The sequence below is a fragment of the Manduca sexta genome, chromosome 12 (assembly GCF_014839805.1).
Source record: "Manduca sexta isolate Smith_Timp_Sample1 chromosome 12, JHU_Msex_v1.0, whole genome shotgun sequence".
NCBI lineage: Eukaryota > Metazoa > Arthropoda > Insecta > Lepidoptera > Sphingidae > Manduca > Manduca sexta.
The window spans coordinates 2,009,107-2,031,929 of record NC_051126.1 but is presented as its reverse complement, the minus strand read 5'-3'; the positions used below and the strand labels follow the sequence as shown (position 1 = coordinate 2,031,929).

At 36.2% G+C, this 22,823-nt stretch overlaps 1 protein-coding gene across 1 annotated transcript in view; it reads right to left on the bottom strand.

The window, feature by feature from the left end:
* Positions 1-21,646, bottom strand: part of LOC115450371 — a 39,094-nt gene extending 17,448 nt beyond the window's left edge. The window contains exon 1 of the mRNA XM_030178371.2: positions 21,431-21,646. Within this exon, the coding sequence (XP_030034231.1) occupies positions 21,431-21,464 (34 nt within the window). The 5' untranslated portion in view covers positions 21,465-21,646. The remainder of the gene's footprint in view (positions 1-21,430) is intronic.
* Between the last annotated feature and the right edge of the window lie 1,177 nt (positions 21,647-22,823).

Below are 22,823 nucleotides of genomic sequence, written 5' to 3'. Positions count from 1 at the left end.
TGCGACTGTCAGGGTGGGTCAAACGATTTGTCTATTTTCAACACCAAACAACAGTGTGTTTTGTAGTGTCTGCAGTTACACCTAATCTTGACTATAGCGGTACTGTGTTATAAACTACTTTCTAACTTTATGTCATGTTAAGTTTATACTATTTTGAGCTGGTGGCGTTATTGTATTGCATGCTACGTTTTCCACTCTAAGGTCTGGGGTTCAAATCCTAGGGGTGATATTGTTTTTTTTTCTCAGTATCAATCCTATATAGCGCTAGGCTCATCCCCTATCATACATGGACGGAACACACAAGCGAAGAGTGGATGCTCTACCTCTGCTTACACTTTCACGTATAAAAACATGATGTGTGTTTTGTTTTTTACTGTTTTGGGCCAGCAATATATATCAGCCTAGCAACTAGTCACAATGTCATTCCGTTCAGTATAGTTTAATCTCTGATATTTGGTGATAGAAATAGTCATCCCTTAGTCATATCTTTAGCGCCTAGATTGCGGTGTCAAATATTCTATATAACCGGATTCCTATCGGCTTCCCTTTATATATAATTTATGTAATCTAATTATCATTAGAAGGATTTACAGACCGCATTTATGCATATAAGAACCTATATGTTGCATCGGGTTCCCATTAGGAAAATTTCATCCTTCACTGGTAGATTGAATCTCATGTGTGAGATACCTACCAACTGCTATTACTAAGACATCCATTTTATCAAGATTTTTAATACGCATAAAGCCTGAAGCAACAATGGCGCTTACATTTTTAGTTATATTCAGTAATATCTTAGGTCTCATGACAAAGTAAAAGTAATTTAACGTCGAAGCCAAAAAAATATCAATTTGCTTTAAAAGGAAACCCGTGTAGTCTGTACATAAGAATAAAATGTATTGTGATGTCCCCTATAGCGAAGTATGAGACTGTCAATTTAGAAAAAGCGTACAGATAGGGTTACCACACACGTACATAAATAAATAAATAAATAAGTTTATTTATTTATCACGTAGGCGAACATAGTTGCACTTATGATAAGTCAAGGTACATGAGAATATTTAATTACTACTTAAATTAAGTCGCTTATGTAGCTGCAGACATTTTATATTGGATATATAATAAATGAAAGGCTACAAAGTAAACAACGAAGCCAGCTCGAGCTTGAAGGAAATATGTCAATGCATTATCCAGAAATGTCTTGGATTTGTTGCTAGAAACGAGACAAATAAGTCGCTCGATGGTAAATACTACGACTCCTTGTAAAAGCAACATTGTCCAGGATTTTCTATTAAAAAGATCTGCAAGCCATAAAATTGTGTAAGTAACCCTAAGACATTATATCAAAATAATCGACAAAGAGTTTATCCAGTTTTTTCATTAGTATTAATTTGCCCATAGTCTAAAATTATGAATAATTAATTCTTATATTAAACTATTGGTTTAAGTATGGTAAATTTAACGTATAATAAATTAGTTATTTATAATTTCCCTTTAAACATATTGTCGGTATTTTTTTATATTTTAGAAATGTTGAAACATTTTCAAATTTTGCATTGGCAACCCTACCCTCAGTGAATATGTTGTACAGCGTCTCGCCGTCAATTTTCATATTAAAAAATATTTTTATTACACTATTGTTTGATGTTCGTTCGCGTGGTGAAAATAGCACAGAGAATACTTTGTGTCTTTTAAGAAATTACATTAGTAACCTCTCTGTGCTGATGGAATTTTTTTTAAGCATGTTGCTCACCGCCCCAATCACGTAATAGACTTCCTCGGAATAAAAACCTATAGTTAATGATACCGACACTCCTGTCATGGTTTCTCTACCAAATTTCATTTAAATATTTTAAGCGGATTTGCGTTCACTTACTTTTAAATGTTAGGGTTTATCATTTGTTTCTTTGTTTCAAGTCTGAAAAATCATATATTTATTATATAATTAAAATAGCCGTGTTCAATTTTATTAAAAAACGTGGTATATTTAAAGCGTGTTATATTGAATGTTTAAAAATAATTTATGACACAATATTTTTTTAAGTGAATACGTAGAATACCATTCTAAAATATTTGAAAATATCACGCTATTGAAATGAACGTGCGATTTATTTGTTTTTTGTTAGAGAAACTTATTTATACTCAAATTCTGAATGAATGCAGACAGGTCCATAAATTTTACTAAAATCCCAACAAAACAAATGCAACGACGACTGGGTGGACAGAATAGTTTCTACATTCATATATTTACACAAGTACAAACTTAGGTTCCTCGACATCACATACATTAACCCGGCCTCTCACACTTCAATTAAGTAAACTAACCGAAACTATGACTTATTTGCTATTACAAGACAAACTTGAACACTCAGAAACGGTAAGTTCGAGCCACTATCTCAACAGCGCACGATTTAGAGCGCTTTAAGCTCCGCTACTTAGCAGATTGTCTGAGCTTTGTACTCTGTTCTAATGTTGTATTAGCATAATTCGAAATTATTATTGCGTGAGTAATATCTTAATAGCAGGCTTGAAGCGACGCGTCAATGTTCATAATGCTTATTAGATTATCGTGATGAGATTGTCGGATTCGGTCTTTGATTCCTGAAATGTATAGGTATTGTAAGCTTTTCATCCAACATGCATTATTGTGTGATGGTAGACTTTACACTCATTTGAAACCATTATTACTTTGAAGCGGCGATGGCCTAGTTGGGTGTGGAACGGACTGCCAAGACGAATGTCCGCAGGTTCAAATCCCAAGGGCACTCACCTCTGACTTTTCTAAAAAATCATGTGTGTATTCTTTGTGAATATATCGTTCGCTTTAACGGTGAAGGAAAACATCGTGAGGAAACCTGCACATCTGAGAAGTTCTCTATAGGAATTTCGAAGGTGTGTGAAGTCTGCCAATCCGCACTAGGCCAGCGTGGTGGACTAAGGCCTAATCCCTCTTAATAGTTAGAGGAGGCATGTGCTCAGCAGTCGGCAAGTATATAATACAGGGCTGATATTATTATTATTATTATTACTTTGAAGTGTAAAAGGTTTCGAGGGCGCAATCCGATGTGCTAGTCGGACCAAGTCCGCTCCGCTCTCGACAGCAAGATGTACGAAGCTATCCACCTTGCAGAGAATCAGCACCATTGGCGCAGTATAGTCCGGAATAAAGTGATTCGTGTAGAGCGTCACCACCCTCAGCATTGAGGATATCGACGCAAGGAGGAGTATTACTTTGAAGTCAATATCAAAGGGAATTTACACGTACCTTTTATGCTGACATCTTATTGGCAATTATTCCAGTATTGTAGTTGTTTTATGGCAACGACGGCAACTTACCATCACCACTTGATATTTGCCGTGTCCCTACTATACACTACTGCAACTGCTGGTGGTAGGATATAATTTATATCCGCCTGGATAGCGACCACCGTGCACAAAGTGTTAAAACTCGCCATAGTGGCCCACGTAAGTGAGACGCGTTCCGAGATCAGCCTGTATATATCGAGGTCCAATAGGCCGGCATAATTTAAAATCATACATGCATTCACACCTTTTATAGCCGAGAGGGTAAGCATAGGCACTAGAGCACCCACTTTTTCAAGCTTATTTAATCCCATAACATAATATGAGCGAGCCTATCGTCATATCGGGCATTATCTCCAGGCTGGTAGTGACCAAACAAAGCCAATATCACTTTACCCGACTCGGATTGGATCACGAAAATTAAACCGGAAGACGGTTACACCTTAACTGCGATATTGCAAAATTTTAAACTTTTATAAAAAGGTTTTTGGAAAGTGCAAACCTCCCACTGAAGTCATGAGTTTTGTGCCAAATTTAATAATTCGATTAAATAATTAATCAATTATGTTTTTGTCAAGACCATTAGATACTTCGTTGTGGATGTTGCTCTGTATTATAAGTTTCTTTGAAATATGAAAATCGCAAGTTGAAATACGTTTTCGGTTGAAAATTTCCTGACGTATGAACGGATGAATCCCTCCTAGCCTAATTTCAGTCACGTTTGCCAATCTTACCGGAAATCAGCCAGGCACGCAGGATACATTACAGTGCATAAGTGTCTGCATAATACACAGATGCAGTGCTCTCATGCTCTCATGCATGCTCTCATAGTTCGGTGAGACGGCAATCCGACATGACCGGAGAAAGATCAGGCGCAGAACAAACGACTTTACGTGCTTTCCGAAGCACAGTGGTATTAATATTTCTATCGTACACCAGTGTCAATATCACAGAGACAGTAAAAAGAGTTATTAATTCAATTTCAGTTTGTTTTTGTCCCTTTTCACTCTTTCATCCTTATTCGCTTCGGTTTCCGGTGTCCATTACATTCAGTCAATTTACCCTACAGCCAGTTTTATAAGCCTTTTTCATTTATTAAAAGGGTAATCACAATATTATTGACAGGTAAATCAATATTATCGCTGTCGTACAGATGACATAAATATGCTTTTCAATAGAGAACCCTAATTGTACTATTATAAAAATGCTTTTCGGGAAAACTTGTTTTTTGCTGTTTCAAAGTCAGTTTTTTTAACGGTATAATTTTCAAAATTTCCTTTTTTCTCCAGGTTCCATCCGTATAAAAATCCGTTTTGTCTGAAAACATATTATTTTTATGTGCTTTTGAACTCCTATTTACCTTCGTAGGAGATGAATTTCGAAATATTATAGTTCCTTTTAATACTTATAGGAAATCTATGTCTAAAATTTTAGGTTTCATGGTCTAATGGTTAGGGTGAAGCCTTAGTGACACAGTTGAGATATAATAATAAAGATATTCTTAGGTAATACTAATAAAACCACCCGAATATTAAAGAAATTTAATTACGAATAAGAATAAAATATTTTTGTCACTATTCAACAATATAAAGAAGGCATTCAAGCCAATATCAGTTCAAAGAATACCTATTGAATTATACAAAGAAAATAATTTACGATGTTCCAGACCGTAGGAACTTCTAAAGGAAACGCCTAAAGCCGCACAATATTTCCGAAGGTCGCGAAGTAGTTATTAAAATGTTAAGTTAGGCAAGATTATGTAACGGCTAAGTGGGTATTTTAAACAAAGTACGTAATTTTGTCGCGACCAAGTGTTAGTTATGAATATTTAATAAGAAAACGTACTTTCTTAAGAGGCTACTTAGCGTTTGATAACTTCGCTTTAAGTAGGTTTTAAAATATGTAGTTAAACGACGGAATGGCTGTAAAGAAATGTTTAGCATTTTTGTTAAAGATAACGTTGAGGAAGTGAAACGAACTGCTGAAAACAATGACGTTTTACAAATAGACGCGTCATAGACTAACAAAATTGCACATAAAACAGCGCACTATTTACTATAGTCACATGCCTGTACAGCCCTAGCAGCTCGCATTGATACGGCCCGAGTGTCGACCGCCGTGGCCATCTAGTTTATTGGTCTCTGGTCGCCATGACAGTCGAATAAAATGCATTTATTAGTTAAAAATATATTAAATAGTGTATACTTATTACTAACGTATGAAATTAAACGTTTTTCTATTCACAGTTGGAGTATAATTTTTACATAGTCTAAAAACACAGGAAGGCATTTTATTTATAAAAATACAAAAAGTTAGTAAGCCGACTAACCGCAACAGTGGTTGGAGGTTGACTAAGTGAATCTCGGGCAATTACCTTGCTTTTGTCTTGCCAATATTGAGCTCGGACAACGTATTTATGTAATAAAAACAGGCTGAAAGAGATTCCTAAACTGGACAGAGAACTTGAACACACCCTTGTCTGGTACTAAAAAATCTTTTTATTGTTTAGATATCTATTCATACTAATATTAAGTGTATAATATTATGTATATATACCTCTATGTGTGATACGTATTCACGACAAAATCACTAAACAAATTTTGATGAAATTTGCTTCAGAATAATTGGGTAATCCAAAACAGGAAATAGGTTATTTTTCATATACACCATCACTTACACCTTCCCCGAGGAGGCACAAATAGTTCAATCTCTTTTTACTATGGATCGATGCCGAAATCGTATTTGACTTTCGAATTTTTTCGTTTAATCTATTCTGGTCGCAGTCTTGCATACGTTAAAAAATATATCCGATTCCAAGAGGCCGGCATAATTATGTCGACTGTCGAGGGCTAATAATTCTTGTCAGTAGACATTCTATTGAACCCACCAGCACTTCATGGTGCACTGCAGATATATTCTTTCATCTTGCACCAACAGGTGCACTGAGGTTACGTTGCCATGGCCTTAAAGTAAATGTGAATAAAATCCTAGTTGAAATAAAAAGCAGATCTCGGTAAAGCCTCATATTAATGTACGATCAAACTAATAGTATCAATATTAAAGCCTCCAATTTAAATGATGTACGATAACAGTACGTTAAAACCATAAAAAATCTATTTCTAAATACGACTTTAGGTGTAACCGCGTATTTACAAAACAAAGTTGAAACAATAGCCTTGCTCGAAATAGAGGGTCAACAGGTAAAATAATAAACACGGCTGTTTAAGACTTCTTAAGGATATTTTTACTTTCTATTGAAAAATTTATGACGTAACAATTTCGTAAACTAATATTTTTTTGACATGTCAAATTGATCTCCCTGCATCTAATGATAAGGGAACTGAAGTCTAGATAGCGGCGACTGCCGATGGGTAATCATCTCTCGTCAGTCGACATTCCACTGGACCCCACTCCACTTACTATTAGGCGCAGTGGGAATATTTTTTGTGCTTTTATTGATTGAAATTATTAACACCAACTGCCTGCCGATCTTCAAACGTTTTCAGGAAATCTAGATTCTAGTAAGTTACGGAAATACACAACTGTTTCTCCATTTGGAGCCCGAACCCAGGACCTTCGAATGCTCACAGCCCATATACCACTGACCAAGAAAACCGTCAAAAAAATCTGCTCATCGTTTCATGACCTTGATTTCTCTCTCTCTCTCTCTCTGGTCGGCCCCTTCCTTCCTATATCTGAGAATCGTGGTCAGCATCAGGGTTGCATCTGGAGCGGATGATGAGCGGATGATGATGGTTGTGTAGAATTTAGAAGACAATGAGTAATATTGACCTTGATTTAATCTCAGTATATAAATCGATCCAAAAGAGGACACGAACAGACTTCAGATAAAAAAAACATTTTCGATTCACGCATCAGTTCCATTCCACACACCGGATTCGGCCCCACATCATATCGATATTCAGCTCCGAGAGCGGAGCCTCGCTCGATTACCCCGTTTCCATAATCGTTTGGCTGATCTGCACCAATTCTGACGTAAATATGACGCTCATTTACATTTCTTTTCAGTTCCAGCCGACAATACTAATAAATTAGTTTTTTTTTCAGAAGCAACATTTACATATTTCAGCAATAAAAGCTGCCGGGGTATCCCCGGGGAATCGGATTATCGTGTTCCCGGTGGAGAATTTTTCAATGCCGCCGCTGTACAGTACGTAGTTGATTGGATTTAGTATGTATCTTACATGCGTAAAATATCTAATGGAGCGTATTGTTGATAAAGTTATTCAAGGACTTGAAGTGAATTATTTTTGAATATTTCTTAAAATAAATGTACCCAACGAAATAGTTTTAACGAAATTGTCTCCTATCTTTTTTGTTTGTCTTAATTCCTTATCAAAAATATGTAGTACTAATGTAATAAAAAAACAAATGTGAGAAAAATCGTAATAATATTTAGTAAGTACTATTTCCTTACGTACATTTATTTTGAGGAATACTCTTTTACGTTGTAAGTATGAGTGGTGTCCTATAGGAAGATAGGTGTTAGCAGAAATGGCCTAGTTGAGAATGAAATCGCCTGATGAGACAAAATCAGGATAAAACATCATATATGAACAAATACAACTAGATGCACAAATCTGAGTGCAGGGTGGCAGACTTAAAATACCTTCGAAATTCGTGTAAAATTTTTTTTTGCATCGTACCGCTGTCAACGCTGGGGGAACCTGCGTATGATTACTGGAATTCCCAGCATAGCGACTGCAGAGGCCTGGAGGAAAGTTGGGAGGGATATTTGGGAAAGGGAAGTTTGAGGGAAGGAAAAGGAACCCTCTTAATATAGGCGGACGGGAGGCCAGGAAATGTTCGCGAGGCCTCATATGTTGAAGGTTTTATATGTATTATATCAATTTAGCTGGCTGATGTAGAAAATGTCATTGTAGTTTCCATAGCGATGGAAAATAATGAGAACAAAAATGGTGTAACGGTGATACATACGATGTAGCGTAAAACTCAGCTAATGGTAAATAAAGTCTACTCTGTTTATAAATTCTACGGGCGTTATTACCCTGCAAAATTTCCTATTGTGTGTATTGACAACCAAGGGATATACACTGAACTGTGTACCTAGGGCCGCGATAATTTCCCCCTGTACATACACATGGGCGTGAATTCGGTGTAAGACTGGGCGCACAATAATTGCTTCGGGAGGTAGTATGAACGTTACCCCGCGATGTTTGGTTTATTAATAATTGACAAAGGGTACACATATATTCGATATGGGTATAACAAGTTATTTACTAAAATATTTCGTGAAACACATTCGCTACTTTGAAGCCAGCGTAACTGGCCATTACACTTAGTATCTAAGGATTCCAAGCGTATGCAGTATGCATGCAGATCTTTGTCATTCACAGCCCTGGGGCCTTATTATGTATGATAGTGTAAACGCGTAACGCGGCCGCGTCATGTTATCTTCGTGAAATGTGCGTGGAATGGTATTCTGTAAGCTAATTTCTATAGTCTTAAACATGTTGCGTTGTGTTAAAATAACGTGCGGGATAGAGAATAAGGGCCCTGATACTGTTAATATTTATAAGTTTTTGTTACGTTGTCTGCGAGCAACTTGCTTCTCCCGTCATGTATACACTACTAGTTTTTAATTACCAAAAAAGAAATAGCGTTATCTATTGCCGTTATCGAACAAATATTTGACATTAAAATTAAACTGTTTTTCGGATTTGATCGCGGTTTTAATATTTCAGTTTTCTTCCGACGTTTCGAAGACTGCAGCCTTGCCGGATGACCAACACCTTAGTCCCCTCCGTGACCATGAAGACTGCAGTCTTCGAAACGTCAAGAGAAAACTATAATATTAAAACCTCGATAAAATACGATTTTTTCTAATTTTAATGTCTAACATTCGCGTAAACAAATGAAATCATTAAGTATTTGACGTATAGTATGGATACGTACTGAATATGTATCAATGTCTAAAAAAAAGTCAAAATGCATACTCTACGATTACACGAATCTTCCGCTCGATCGATGAATTTCGATATTTATACGGATTTATATAAAGCAGGTATAAACTCCTGATCAATTAACCAAATAACAAAAAATACTTAATTTACAAAAAAATCGTGTTCTTAACGTGAAGAAATTAAGAAAACCCATCGCCGGTAAGAGCGAATGAAATATCCATAAATACCGATAATTATCATTCAAAATGTCCCTTTCGGTGCCTTTTTTTAAGGAACAAAGTGGACCCCAGAACGGCAATTAAAATCTATTACCCTTAATTGTTTTTCTCATTAGAAATGTAATTTAGTTTCAGACCTTTGTCCCGTAGCTTTGAGTAGAAACACTGAGATGACAGAGTAACTGGCAATTTAAATTCCTCACTCCTTTGTAGCTCTGATTGTTGATGAAGCAGATTTTAGCTCTAAATAGTTCTTGGGAATTCTAGTAATGTTGATGCCGGGTTTTAGCTCTTTTTCATTACAATTGAATGACAAGACAAAGATGCCGCTCGCCTTATTGTAAGAGAAAAGGCCGCCCATAGATAGCAGCAACACCATACAGAAATTTGAATACTAATTATTTTTTTAAAAGAGCACGGTAGAGATATCTCTCTGCACCAATTGGTAAGTGGAGTGGGGTCTAACAGAATGTCGATTGACGAGAGATGATTAACCCTCGACAGTCGACATAATTATGCCGGCCTGTTGGAACCGGCTATACATAGGCTGATTCCGGAACGTTAAATACTTTTGTATGTGCGCCGCTACGGCGGGTTTTAACACCTTGTGTACGGTGCTCGCTATCAGAACGGATATAAAATATATCCTATCAACAGCAAAAATTACAACTGCATGCCACTTAGTAACATAATGCACTTAAAATGTTATGCCAATCGTGTTGGTTTATATTATTTTTTATATTATAACATACATATATTTCACGACTTTATCATCGGATGGTTAAGCAGAGGGGAGATTACTGCTTCGATCTTGTCTGTCCTTTGACGTGATCGACAAGCCTATCGCCATCAGCACGAATTCCAATTCCATTTAACTTGGGCGTATTGCTAGTAGTAGTATTTCTATTTGAATCCAAACATTGTACATAAGTGCAACATCTGCCATAGTGACCATTGTAATTGTGCCGCGTTCCGAAATCAGCCTGAATGTATCCGGTATCAAATAGGATGGCATAATTGTGTCGACTGGCAATGGTAATCATCTCTCGTCAGTCGAGAGTTTACGTGATGGTAGGGTTACTTAGCCGTGCTGAACACTATAAAAAAATCTTGTGTCTGTCAACAACAAGATTATGACCTCATGGTACACATGTTTACTACTACGTTATTTTCCTTTTTTTTCTCGGAATAGCGTATTTGAAAGGAGTTGCAATTACAGGGTTATTTATAAATATTTTGTACTAACTATAACAATAACTACCATTCATATATGGATTAACCCGTTTTAATTGCAATTTTGAATCCTTCTTAATTTTTTTTATTTAACAATATTTTGTTTTCAATAATGGAGTCCCTATAAAATTTTCTAACACTAATCGGGATAACCTCCCCTACGTGTTTTTTATAAACGAAAAAAAATCACGTCGGCGTGACGAACGCCCACATTGGAAACCGGTGTTGCGTGACAAACGTTTTTGCGCGTGTCAATTTTTTTTTATACACGTCAAATTGACAGCGATGAATCTAATGTTGGGTATAGTTCAATCCAATAATAGTAACACTAACTTTATTTATTAAAGGCGAAAAGGTGTACAGAGTCACGCTTTATGTTCCCGAAGAAGGTAGGCAGAGGAACAAGCGCACTCAGTTTTCACCATGTATTTTCTGACCGATATAGCGGACAAGCCTTTTGCCATATTGGGTACAAGTTTAAACTCCGCGGTGATACTGAATAGGAAAAATATTACTTTGCCCGACCCAGGATTCGAACGTGATACCTCAAAACGGTAGTCATACCGAGCACACGATAGAACTTCGTCGCCGAAGAAGTCCCGTATACTATTACTAGCGACCCGCCCCGGCTTCGCACGGGTGCAATGCTGATACTAAATACACTACAGAAAAACTGTGAACGTTGTATATAAAAACATAGCGGCCCGCTCTGGCTTCGCATGGGTATAACAAAACGAAATAACAGTATTTCTCCACTATTTAATGGATGTTATTATACATATAAACCTTCCTCTTGAATCACTCTATCTATTAAAAAAAACCGCATCAAAATCCGTTGCGTAGTTTTAAAGATTTAAGCATACAAAGGGACATAGGGACAGAGAAAGCGACTTTGTTTTATACTATGTAGTGATACCACAATATTGGACTCTACTCTACGAGTGGAGGGGTAATCATCTCTCGTCAATCGATATTCTATTGGACTCCACTCCAGTTACCATCAGCAGTGGGGTCGCTTTCCCGTGCCTGTATAAAAAAATATACATCAAATAAACATCAGACATGATGCAACGTTGGAATCTGTGCTCTCATTACATAGAAATAAAAACGATATTCTATTGGACTCCACTCCAGTTACCATCAGCAGTGGGGTCGCTTTCCCGTGCTCGTATAAAAAAATATACATCAAATAAACATCAGACATGATGCAACGTTGGAATCTGTGCTCTCATTACATAGAAATAAAAACGATATTCTATTGGACTCCACTCCAGTTACCATCAGCAGTGGGGTCGCTTTCCCGTGCTCGTATAAAAAAATATACATCAAATAAACATCAGACATGATGCAACGTTGGAATATGTTCTCTCATTACATATAAATAAAAACGCAAGCACACGAACAGTATTCAACGTAGAACCGAAAAGCAACTAAAAAAATATAAAATTCTGATTACAATTTACAACTTCCGAGTTCAGATAAATTTCACGATCTGAAAACCTCACGCTTGCAACTCTATCCACGTGTAACATCAAACGCAGGAACTTTCAAATGTTTTACAGTAAAAAAAAACATTTAGCGGTGCATTCTGCTACTTTTTGTAGAGCAAAGTTTGAGAACATGTTAACATTAACTTTCTAGAACTTTCGCCAACACTTGTTGCTATTTGTTCAATGTTATCCACGTTACTCGAAGTAACACAATGTTGGAATGTTACTGAATGTTAATATAATTTGGAATAATTATTATAAATAACAATAACGCTCCTCGCATCAATAGATTTTATTTGATTAATATTTTTCTATATTAAAGTATCAATTTGTAATAAAGACTCGTTATAGTTATAGCTTAATCTAAGGTCAACATTCGAATGATTCGATTAGGTGATCAAATCATTCGAATGTGTGTGCATGTTGACCTTTAACGTGAGGACTTTACTCTTCAAAAAGCAGCGACCGTGTGAAGGATTAATTCGTTCACTCTATATCATTGTAATTTTTCTTTCCGGTCTTACTCTCACTCCATTACTACATAACAAATTATTCAAGGTTGCAAAAATTATTTCTCTTAATTTTTAACACTTCCTGACATTTCTCTCTGGGAGATCCAGTCCAAAGAACCGAGTTTGAGGGAGCTACATAAGATTAGTAAATCCGCAGCCTATGAGTAGCGTATATACCACTAGCCAATTAAGACAACAGCATTATAATTGTCAGTGATTTTTTTATTGCATATTATAACGACTTGCTCAGGCAAGGAAGTCAGCTTCCTCAGTGGCGAAGTTGTACTGCATGCACGGTACGGCAGCGCTCTAAGATCCTGGGTTCGAATCCTGGGTCGGGCAAAGTGATATTTAGGTTTTTTGCTCAGTATCAGCCCGGAGGCTTGTGGCGATATGGCGATAGGTTCGCTCCCTATTAGATCACGGGACGGAACACACTTGGCGAAAAGTGGGTGCCCTGGTTACGCCTCTGCATACCCCTTCGGGGATAAATGCGTGATGTGTGTGTTGTATCGAATTAACCATACCCTGATAAAATTGGTATCTAAGTAGAAGTAGCTACAGCCTGACTAGACATCAGCAAACGTAATAATATAAATATTTGTGCAGAACGATCACGTCATAGTACTAGGGCATCAAATGTTTAAGTGGGTAAGTGGACGGTCTTCCGCCAGTTTGATTGGATGATGGATGTAGGTCAGTGCTCTGGACACCGTTTTCTGTTGGAATTCGTCTGTTCAAAGTTTTCACTTATTATTTTGAGTTTTGCTAACGGAAATTGGGCCTTATTCTCTATGCCATATGATATTTTGATAGTTCGTATTAGGCACATGTTAGGAGTACGCGGGGGTGACTCTTCATTGAGATAACAGATTTACAGAATCTACTGGTAGGTCTCTCAAATGTGAGAATCCGTCTGGGTAGGTACCATCGCAATGTCTATTTCTGCCGCCAAGGAGAAGTGTGTAGTCACTGTTGCGTTCCGGTTTGAAGGACATTGTGACCTGTATTACTTCTGGACATAATAAGATATAACATCTCAAGTGCCACGAAAGTGAGCGCATTGGAATACCAAACAATACTTTGTAATTCAAAGTGTTAGATAGTGGTTCCGCTGTTTATGGTTGGTATCGCCTACCATCAGGCGAATGGCAAGCTCATGTCATCATATAAAGCAATCAAAAAAAATAGTTTCTTGTACTCGACTTTATTATATTCTAAACATACTGGTAAAGTCGCATCCAACTGCTACAATCCTCCCCCCTTTTTTGGGGAAGCATAAAAACGCACCGCGTCGCGTCTAAGGCAATAGAAATTTGCATACAGAATACCATTCCCCGCTAATTTCACGAAGATAACGTAACATAACGTGTTACGAGGTGTATGTCATAGAGAATAAGAGACCATATGATTTTTTTTCTAGAATATTTATTTACATTTCAATATTGGTGTATATCTTAACTTGTGCACATTTAAGCTATTATAGATACCACCTTATATTTTCTTTAACCACTTTTCATCATTAAGAAATGCAACATAGTACCTACTATTTGTTGAAATGCTTCATGACCAAATTAACCTAGTAACCTTAATCTAATATCACAAAACAGTAGTACAGTAATCCAGATGTTTTGTGATTAATATTCATAGTATCATACAGGGTCGTTTTGACATTACTTTCCTTTATGAAACTACATTCTTGTCTCCTTTAAAATAACACTCAGCAATAAATTACTCGAATCGTATATGTAAAAAAAATGCAAGTTTCAAACAAATTAAAATTCAATATAAAGCAATTTTAATTTTACACGCCCTAATACCACTACTATTACTCTAAGAGTATTCATCACAGCGGCAACATCACACTTTCAGTCAGAAATACACTCACGCAACGCCATTTTCATATTATTAAAACTAAAATAGTAAAAGTGTAATTATTACTACAAATTTTCGCTGTGATGAACAATTTTTGGCACAACGTTAACAGGCCTAAAAACCATATTGTGATAAAATAAAACTAGTTAAGGATTTTATTGCGATTATTTATATTGCCATAAATAATTTATTTCAATGCCATACATTAGCGTAAATATAAGATGAGTATGTGGTTTCATTTATTAACGCAATGTCTAAATTACTCTGCATAAGTAGCGGATACAACTTTTAGCATACAAGTGCATTGACAATTGTTACCTAAATTATATTACGTCAAGTTAAGCGCTAACATACGCTCAAGCTCAGCTGCAAACGAAAACTTTCTGCAATACAGATAAAAATGTGAATCGTTCGACCCACGTGTGTTGTAAAAAGTGCAGTTAAAGTTTGAGCAATAAGAATTAAAGAATCCGTAATACTATGAGTACTTTAAATACTGTGAGATAAAAGTGAAATTCTGAGAACTAAGTTTTTGATATGTTAAAATATACTTGAAAAAAATCAAGTATGAACATTTTCCCACGACTGTTTCTTCCGCACTAAGAAATGTCTGTCAAACGAGGTTTGTATTTTTTTTTGTCGGTAGCGGCTTAGCTGTAGCGCAGTGATTGCTGACTACCATGGGTGATGGTGACCACTTACCACCAGGTAGGTCGTTAACTCGTCTGCTTTCGGAAGCAATAAAAAATATTAAAAATGTATTTTGTGCCCTATACGACTATAAATTTTTTCCTGCAACATGGACCTATGATGGATGAACTATATATTATAACTGGCTCAGATAACCTATGAGTTATACCCATTTGGAGATAAAGTCTAGACCCTACCTACAATTTGTACATACAAATGCCAAAAGCACTCGCACCCGCTCCCCGAAACACAACAATACCTCACAAACAACTCAACCTAAATGCAAATAATAAAATAGATTTTACAAAGCCGCTTTGACTGTTAGTTCTGCAAATAGCATAAAAACGGCAATCTTCAAACGCCAGGTACACGGGAGCAAACGAAATGAATACATCAAGGAATTGCACGAAACACAAAAACACTAAAAATGAAATTGGCAGTATGGACTTGCCCCACATGGGAGATGTAAAATTTTGCAGAACACAAAATCGAAAGATTTAATTTACTTTTCGTAAATAACAAAGCCTTTTATTTCTCGCCAATTAAATTACATAAATTGATCAAAATTAAATTAAATGATATTAACTAAAAGTGATTATAAAATAATATTAACATTTTGTGAAATTTTTACATTTTCATTTTTAATGAGTGAGCAAGAACCCCTTTCAGTTGAAGGCCTCCTCCTTCGTGTAACACGTAGTATATTTAATATAAGTATCTGATCGCATACTACAGTGAAAACTGTGCCATAGTCGTTCCTTAGCAAAAACTTTTAAGATGGTAGATCTCACGTAGGCCAGTTTTTCTGAGTAAAGTATTTCTACCACCAAGCAGCATAGAATAAGCACTGTTTTATGGTTTTGAGTACATTATAGCCAGTTTAAGTAATAGGCATGTTTTATAACTTCTGAGTAAATTCTACTCGTCACATTAATGTATAAGCCGACCGAATACAAAAGTCTCTACGCTTCAAATTAATGATAATAAAATTAGTACTATCTACAAAGGTTGTTTAATACAATAACCATCAAATTAAATTTACTTGAAGTGAAACAGGTCCCTAAAATCTAATGTTAATGTGATTTTAATTTAATATTCCCGTGGTGTTCGTTTATGCACAGACGTGTTGTTTACTACCAGACGAGCTACTTGCTCGTCTCGTCAATTATTTGTAAAAACAATAATGGAACCGTTGCTATCTGGTTTACAACCAGTAAGACATAATTCTGGCAAGAGAAGGGACTCAATTTGTCTTTATTATTGCAACCGTCGAAATATGCGATATATCTTATTAGCGTCCATTCTATTTTTTTTTCGCGGGCTCAGCAAACTGATTCCACTGCACCTGATGATAAGCGGAGTCAAGACCAGACAACTGACAAGAGGTGATTATCCCTTGCCAGTAGATACAATTATGCCGGCCTTGAGACGTTACTTATCAGATCTAGTGGAGTAACTTTGCCAGCAAAAACGACTTATATTTCTTAGGACAGTTGTTCGAAAACGTCTATAAATGCCAAAGTGTTCGTAAAAACAATTTTATAAAATTTACGGTTGTCATATGTCAGTACTAACACACGTAAAATTTAGTGATCCAATACTTTTTACGAACTTTATAATATTCATAGACACTAACTTGTCTTATTACTCCGAAAGGGCTATTTTCCGAACCATATGGACTTTTCTTTACCAACGTAAAGACGTATCTACTCTTCTTAGACTTTGCCAATCTTATTTCTAACTACATATTGCAACAACAGACAGAAGGACGACTTATACAAGAGAGTCGGCAGCGACTGGATGCATAAAGCAGCAGATCAGGCTCTGTAGCGTACCTTGGGAGAGACCTATGTCCAGCAGTGGAATGGAACGGGCTGATGATGAATGCAACAGAGGACATGTTTATCATTATCACAAAATGTTATTTCTGGCTAACATAGATGTACTTTTACAAATAAAAAAGGCAAAAATTTACCCGACCTGGCAATCAAAACTCGAATCATATAGTTTATAGGTTAAATACGCTCCCATTTACACAAAGAATACAAGAATAGAAAGAACATGGAATGTAATGAAACTTGAACACAGAAATAGACTTATTATTCAAAGAAGCGAAAACTATGAATAACTAATTAAATGGGATACCTAATGCCAATATTTCATAATTATAATAAAGAAATGTATAGATTTTGAATAAAAAATCATAACTACGTACACATCATTAAACTTCTGCAAACTAACACTACAATTCGATTAATTATTTCCGAAAACGATTGCAGTTCTTAAAATCGATATGGAAAACACTAAATAATTTGGAGTTAAAATAAATAAAAGTTTTAAACTGTATTTATACGGTGTAACTTATTTTTTATTATACGTTTATAATTTGTACTGTAGATGATGAAATAATATAATTGCAAACGTTAATTACAAATTTCAATCAATAACTAATAACAGCTATAATGGCATGTCTGGCACAGTCAATTCCATCGACTTCCATACTTTGCCCTATAATAAGTGAAAGTTTTGGCATAATTATTTTATTTGAATCTGCTAAAATACATATAACGTCACGGACAGTGCTCGAGAGCTAACGAAAATTAACTTAACAAGTTGTGTTAACGTAGCTAATTAATTATTTAAGCCACTTTGAACCTTAAATGTTATTTATTTCAATATAAAAGATACTAACTAAGCCACTTTGTCAAGTATTTAGAAATAAAAGCGTGGACTTGTGTTATGCAATAAACAATTTGCTAGTAATGTATAGGTACATATAAGTAAGTTGTATAAGTCGTTCTACACGTGTCAACTCTGGACTAATAATACGAATAAGTCATATGGCAATATAGGAGTAGCCTACAACATCTTTAGGGCCTCAAACGCCACAGTAGTGCTTCTGAAATGTTTGTGGAGTTGTGGTATTTAATGCTATACACTAAAAACGCATCGCGTCCTTCATGGCCAGAGTTGTCTCAAGTAAGAATTCCGTTATGAGTCTAGCTGACAGGCTGATGATGACGGCAACGTATCAGCGGTAGGTGGAGATGACTTCCCGACTATTACAGTTATTCTTTTTTTTTTTAATATAGTAATTTTGTTACTAAAACTATATTTTGTAACATTGATAATGGTATTATAATTGTGTCGACTGCCAAGGGGTAATCATCTCTCGTCAGTCGACATTCTAATGAAACCCATTCCACTTACCATCAGGGACAGTGGGGTCACTTTGTCGCGCACGTATAAAAAATGTAAGATATAAGTATTCACTAGGTGATATGCGTCTCGTACGCGAGCTTCTTGAAAGATATTGCTTCCATCGCAATGTCTTTCTGCCGCCAAGCAGCAGTGTTCACGATTGTATTTTTATTAAAGACATTATAACAACCTTAATTACTAGGTTAAAAAACCTAACTAGGGTTTGCCACGCAATGGTTTGTAATTAAAAGTTGTCACTGTTTATGGCTGGTCATGTCGCGACATCAAGAGCGGCATGCTCATCTCTTCAATTTGATGTATTAAAAAAAATTGCACACTCCACATCACGCGAAGCGAAAGCATTAAGCAAAGTTGTCGCCAAAGCATCTACCCCTTGCCATCAATATGGCTCCTAAATAACTAAATCGTATCTAGGAAAATAGCGATATTCGCTTTTTAGCGTCTCATCATCAAGGTACTGTTTACTACTAAAACCAAGTAATTCAAAAGTTAATAAAGGAAAAAAAGCCTTAGTTCAAAATCATTTACTAACTTTATTTTAATGGATTTGGTAGTAAACACTACCCAGATAACAAAACGTTAAAAAAGTTAATATCGCATTTTTATCAGATACGATAATTATTTATAATCCATCGATTATAATAGTCGATCCTATAACATGGAGCGAGCTAAGCGTCAAATGGACATAAATTCCAAACTCCGGTAATCTTCCGAATTACTACAATTACAAAATTCTCTTTAAACTTCACTTCGTGAGACACGTGAAGGACAGCCTCAGAAGATGTCTTTTATAAGGAAAAAGTAGATCCCGACATCAATCTCCAGCTCATACCCGAGAGATGTTCAGTTTGCGCTGGAGATGGCCAACAGTTATTAATCATTATGTTTGCATTCTGCCAACAAAGTTGAAGATTTTAAGGGAGATACGATGTAAAAGAACTTTATTCCCGCAGGATAGGCACAGATGTAACTACGGCACCCACTTTTCGCCATGTGTTCTGTCTCATAATATGATGGGTAGCGAGACTACCGCCATATCGGGCAATTCCAGATTCTGGGCTGATACTGAGCAGAAAAACCCGATAACAATTTGCGCGACCGGGAGATCGAACCTAAGTTTTCAACACTGCAGTTGTATTAAACTACGCCACCGAGACAATCAAAAGCATTATCATTGCCCGGCGTAAATGACATTCATAGTAGGATATTTACAATTATAACAACTATTATCAAATGTATTAAGGTGACTAAGGCACACATTTTAGATTCTGGGCGGATACTGAGGAAAAAAACCCAATAACAATTATCCCGACCTGGAATTCGAACCCGGGCCCTCATAACAGTGGCGACCACGCTAGTAACGTATTGCTTAGGTAGTAACCTCACCAACGCAATTAAGAATATCAATTGGGTAGGTAAATGTTTTGATTGAACAATGTTCCGTGATCATTGACTTATCCTAGAAGTGCTAAGTCATTTCACTAACATCCGTTTTCAATAAACGATCCCAATCCCAATATTCAATCCGATTCCGAGAACGAACCAATGAAAATAACTCATTTGTAAGCATGTCAAAACTTTGCTCTGATTGGTCCATTTTCGCGATAGATAAAAAAAAGCGATTCAGATCGTTTATTGAAAATTGAGGTTAATCCGATGGTAAATTCAGTAAAAATCTGCATCTAGTGAGATTTTATCTCTCCGCAGTCAGTAATATAATTGTAAATCATCCTATCATAATATTACGCCATCTATGACGTTTGAAGAATTTTGTGATGCCTCTAAAGTAAATAAAAGGGACCGCGACATCATGTTTTCTTTGGAAATTTAATAAAATATACCGCCAAAAGGTCAAACGTCACGGGTTGCAAATGTCAAGATGACAAAAAGACAAAGCATATTGTTGTTGAGGTAAGATTTCATTAGTTAAGATCGTAAACATGATTCATGATGATTTATATCACACGATTATATTAATTGCTAATTACGCTCGCAATACTTAAAATACTGAGGAGGATAATGTACAGAACTATTCCTTATTCCCATCGTCACTAGAATTTAGCAAAATACGAAAGAATCCTCTTGATATCATTTCATGGGCGGTAGCTTCGACAGAATTTAACATTCGTAAAATCTTAGTGACAGCGGCCTTTTCTAATGCAAGGCTTTGGGCGGCAGAGCTTTTCAAGGCCTTTCTACCCAATTACCGAAGGAGAGTAATATTTTATCTTTACGCTTCTTGCAAGCTTGAAGACCTAGGTAGTTGCCCCATCTGCCACTTTCTAAGGGCGGTACTGCATAGCGATGCTATTTTCAAATTCATTGTCAAAATTTACACCAAATTGACAGAGAATTGATAGTGAAAACGCATCAATACGACTTAACGAACATTATGTCGGAGTACCGTCCTAGACCAACCCGATATTCATATTATATATTATTGATAGGAGACCCAAATCTTGAGTAAAAGCAATACAAAGAAAGGATCTACTTCCAACCGAGAAAATAAAATACTTACCATAAAAATTACCGTGAATACTTCATCAATATTCTCCAATCGGTTAAAAAACAAAAACGCAACAACGAACACGGAATTCTCTCTTGCTTTGGCCAAACGAAAAGAAATTATAGTATAGACCAAGAAGTCAAAGCCGTATAAATTAAATTTGTAGCCTTGATGCGATTTAAAAAGCTTTGTATTAAAATTCCTGAATCCCTTGGAGTCTAACTGCTTGCTATTAAAAATACTCACAGTTTAAAAGTATTAAAGGTTTTGCAATTAATTCAATTTTAAACTGATTTAATATATTTATATAAGTAATAAGCAAGCGAGAAAATTACTCTATATATACTTAGTCTATTAATTTATAATAATTCGCAATAACTGTAATGTATCATTATTCTTTTTTTAATTAATAAATAGGTACTTATATTAAACTCACCAACAAAAAATCCCAAAACGAGAAGTACAGTCATTTTGAAAAAAATATTATCATCACACTAATATCAAACTGTACACATAAAGCACATTGTTTTTACGGCCACAACATAATTTTTCACTTCATCGTGGCAGAAACACTAAATTTTATTCCTCCATAAGTTTTTTATTGCGAGCGCGATCGCCAAAATGTGGTGCGCGGGGGCGTGCGATCCGTACCGCGGCCTCTCTACGACTGCGGTACAACATCCCGAGCTGTCATCTCCCCCCACTCTGAATTTGCCACCCCGCCTCACCCCCGCGCGCCCTTATCGCGATCCCGTAATTAGATAAATGTCATTGCTTTTGTCTGTTTTTTGCTCTTTCACCAAAGAATTCTTGGGCCTCGTAATAGACTGGCAGCCGTTCCAATACACTAATTTGCGTGAATGTTTGTGAGTTCTAGATTCTGTGGAGATGTCATTCGTTATGAGGTCTCTGTCTTCGCTGGATAATTTTCATGCTGTGATTTGTTAGCGGCAAATTAGGTTTGCGATGTTATTATGTTAGTGAAGCTGGTAATGTGTTGTTATTAATGGTCTTGTGTATGAGTACTGGAGATATCATTTATCAACAAACATTTCTTTGTAGTTATTAAAGATAGGGTGAATGCCAGAGACGGATACTGAATTTGATGTTTGTACTTCGATGTTATCAGTAGATTATGAAATACGAAGCGGCTGTGACAAAACAATAAGTATTATAATATCAGCCCTGTATTATATACTGTCCCACTATTGGGCACGGGCCTTCTCTACTACTGAGAGGGATTAGGCCTTAGTCCACCACGCTGGCCTAGTCCGGATTGTAGCCTTCACACACCCTCGAAAAATCCTATAGAGAACTTCTCAGGTATGCAGGTTTTCCTCACGATGTTTTCCTTCACCGTTAAAGCAAGCCATAATTCACAAAAAATACACAATTAATTTTTAGAAAATAAGTGTTAGAATGCACTCAATTGCACTGAAAAGCGTTTTAGTCATTTGTTACATAGCATTCTCAGTAGTGAATATATTCCTCTAACTAAAACAACGCTAGCACGTTACCGTCCGTAGATCTGTACAAAACTGTGGTCTAACCAGACTGTCGCACACGCGACCTACCCACTAAATTGCACGTTGATTTCTGCATTCTAAAGTTTATTGAACGAAGGAACGGTGAGCCAGCAGTTTTGGGTACTGTTTAACTGTTAACTACTGAAACTGCATAGCAAGAGGAATATAGTTTTAGAATTATGGTGCAAAAGATTTTGTAGTAATTGAATTGCACAAGCGGAATTATTAGCTGACACGGTTCGGACACTAGTAATCCTAGAAACAAAACTATAAACTGGATGGATCAGAAACGTCAATATTGAA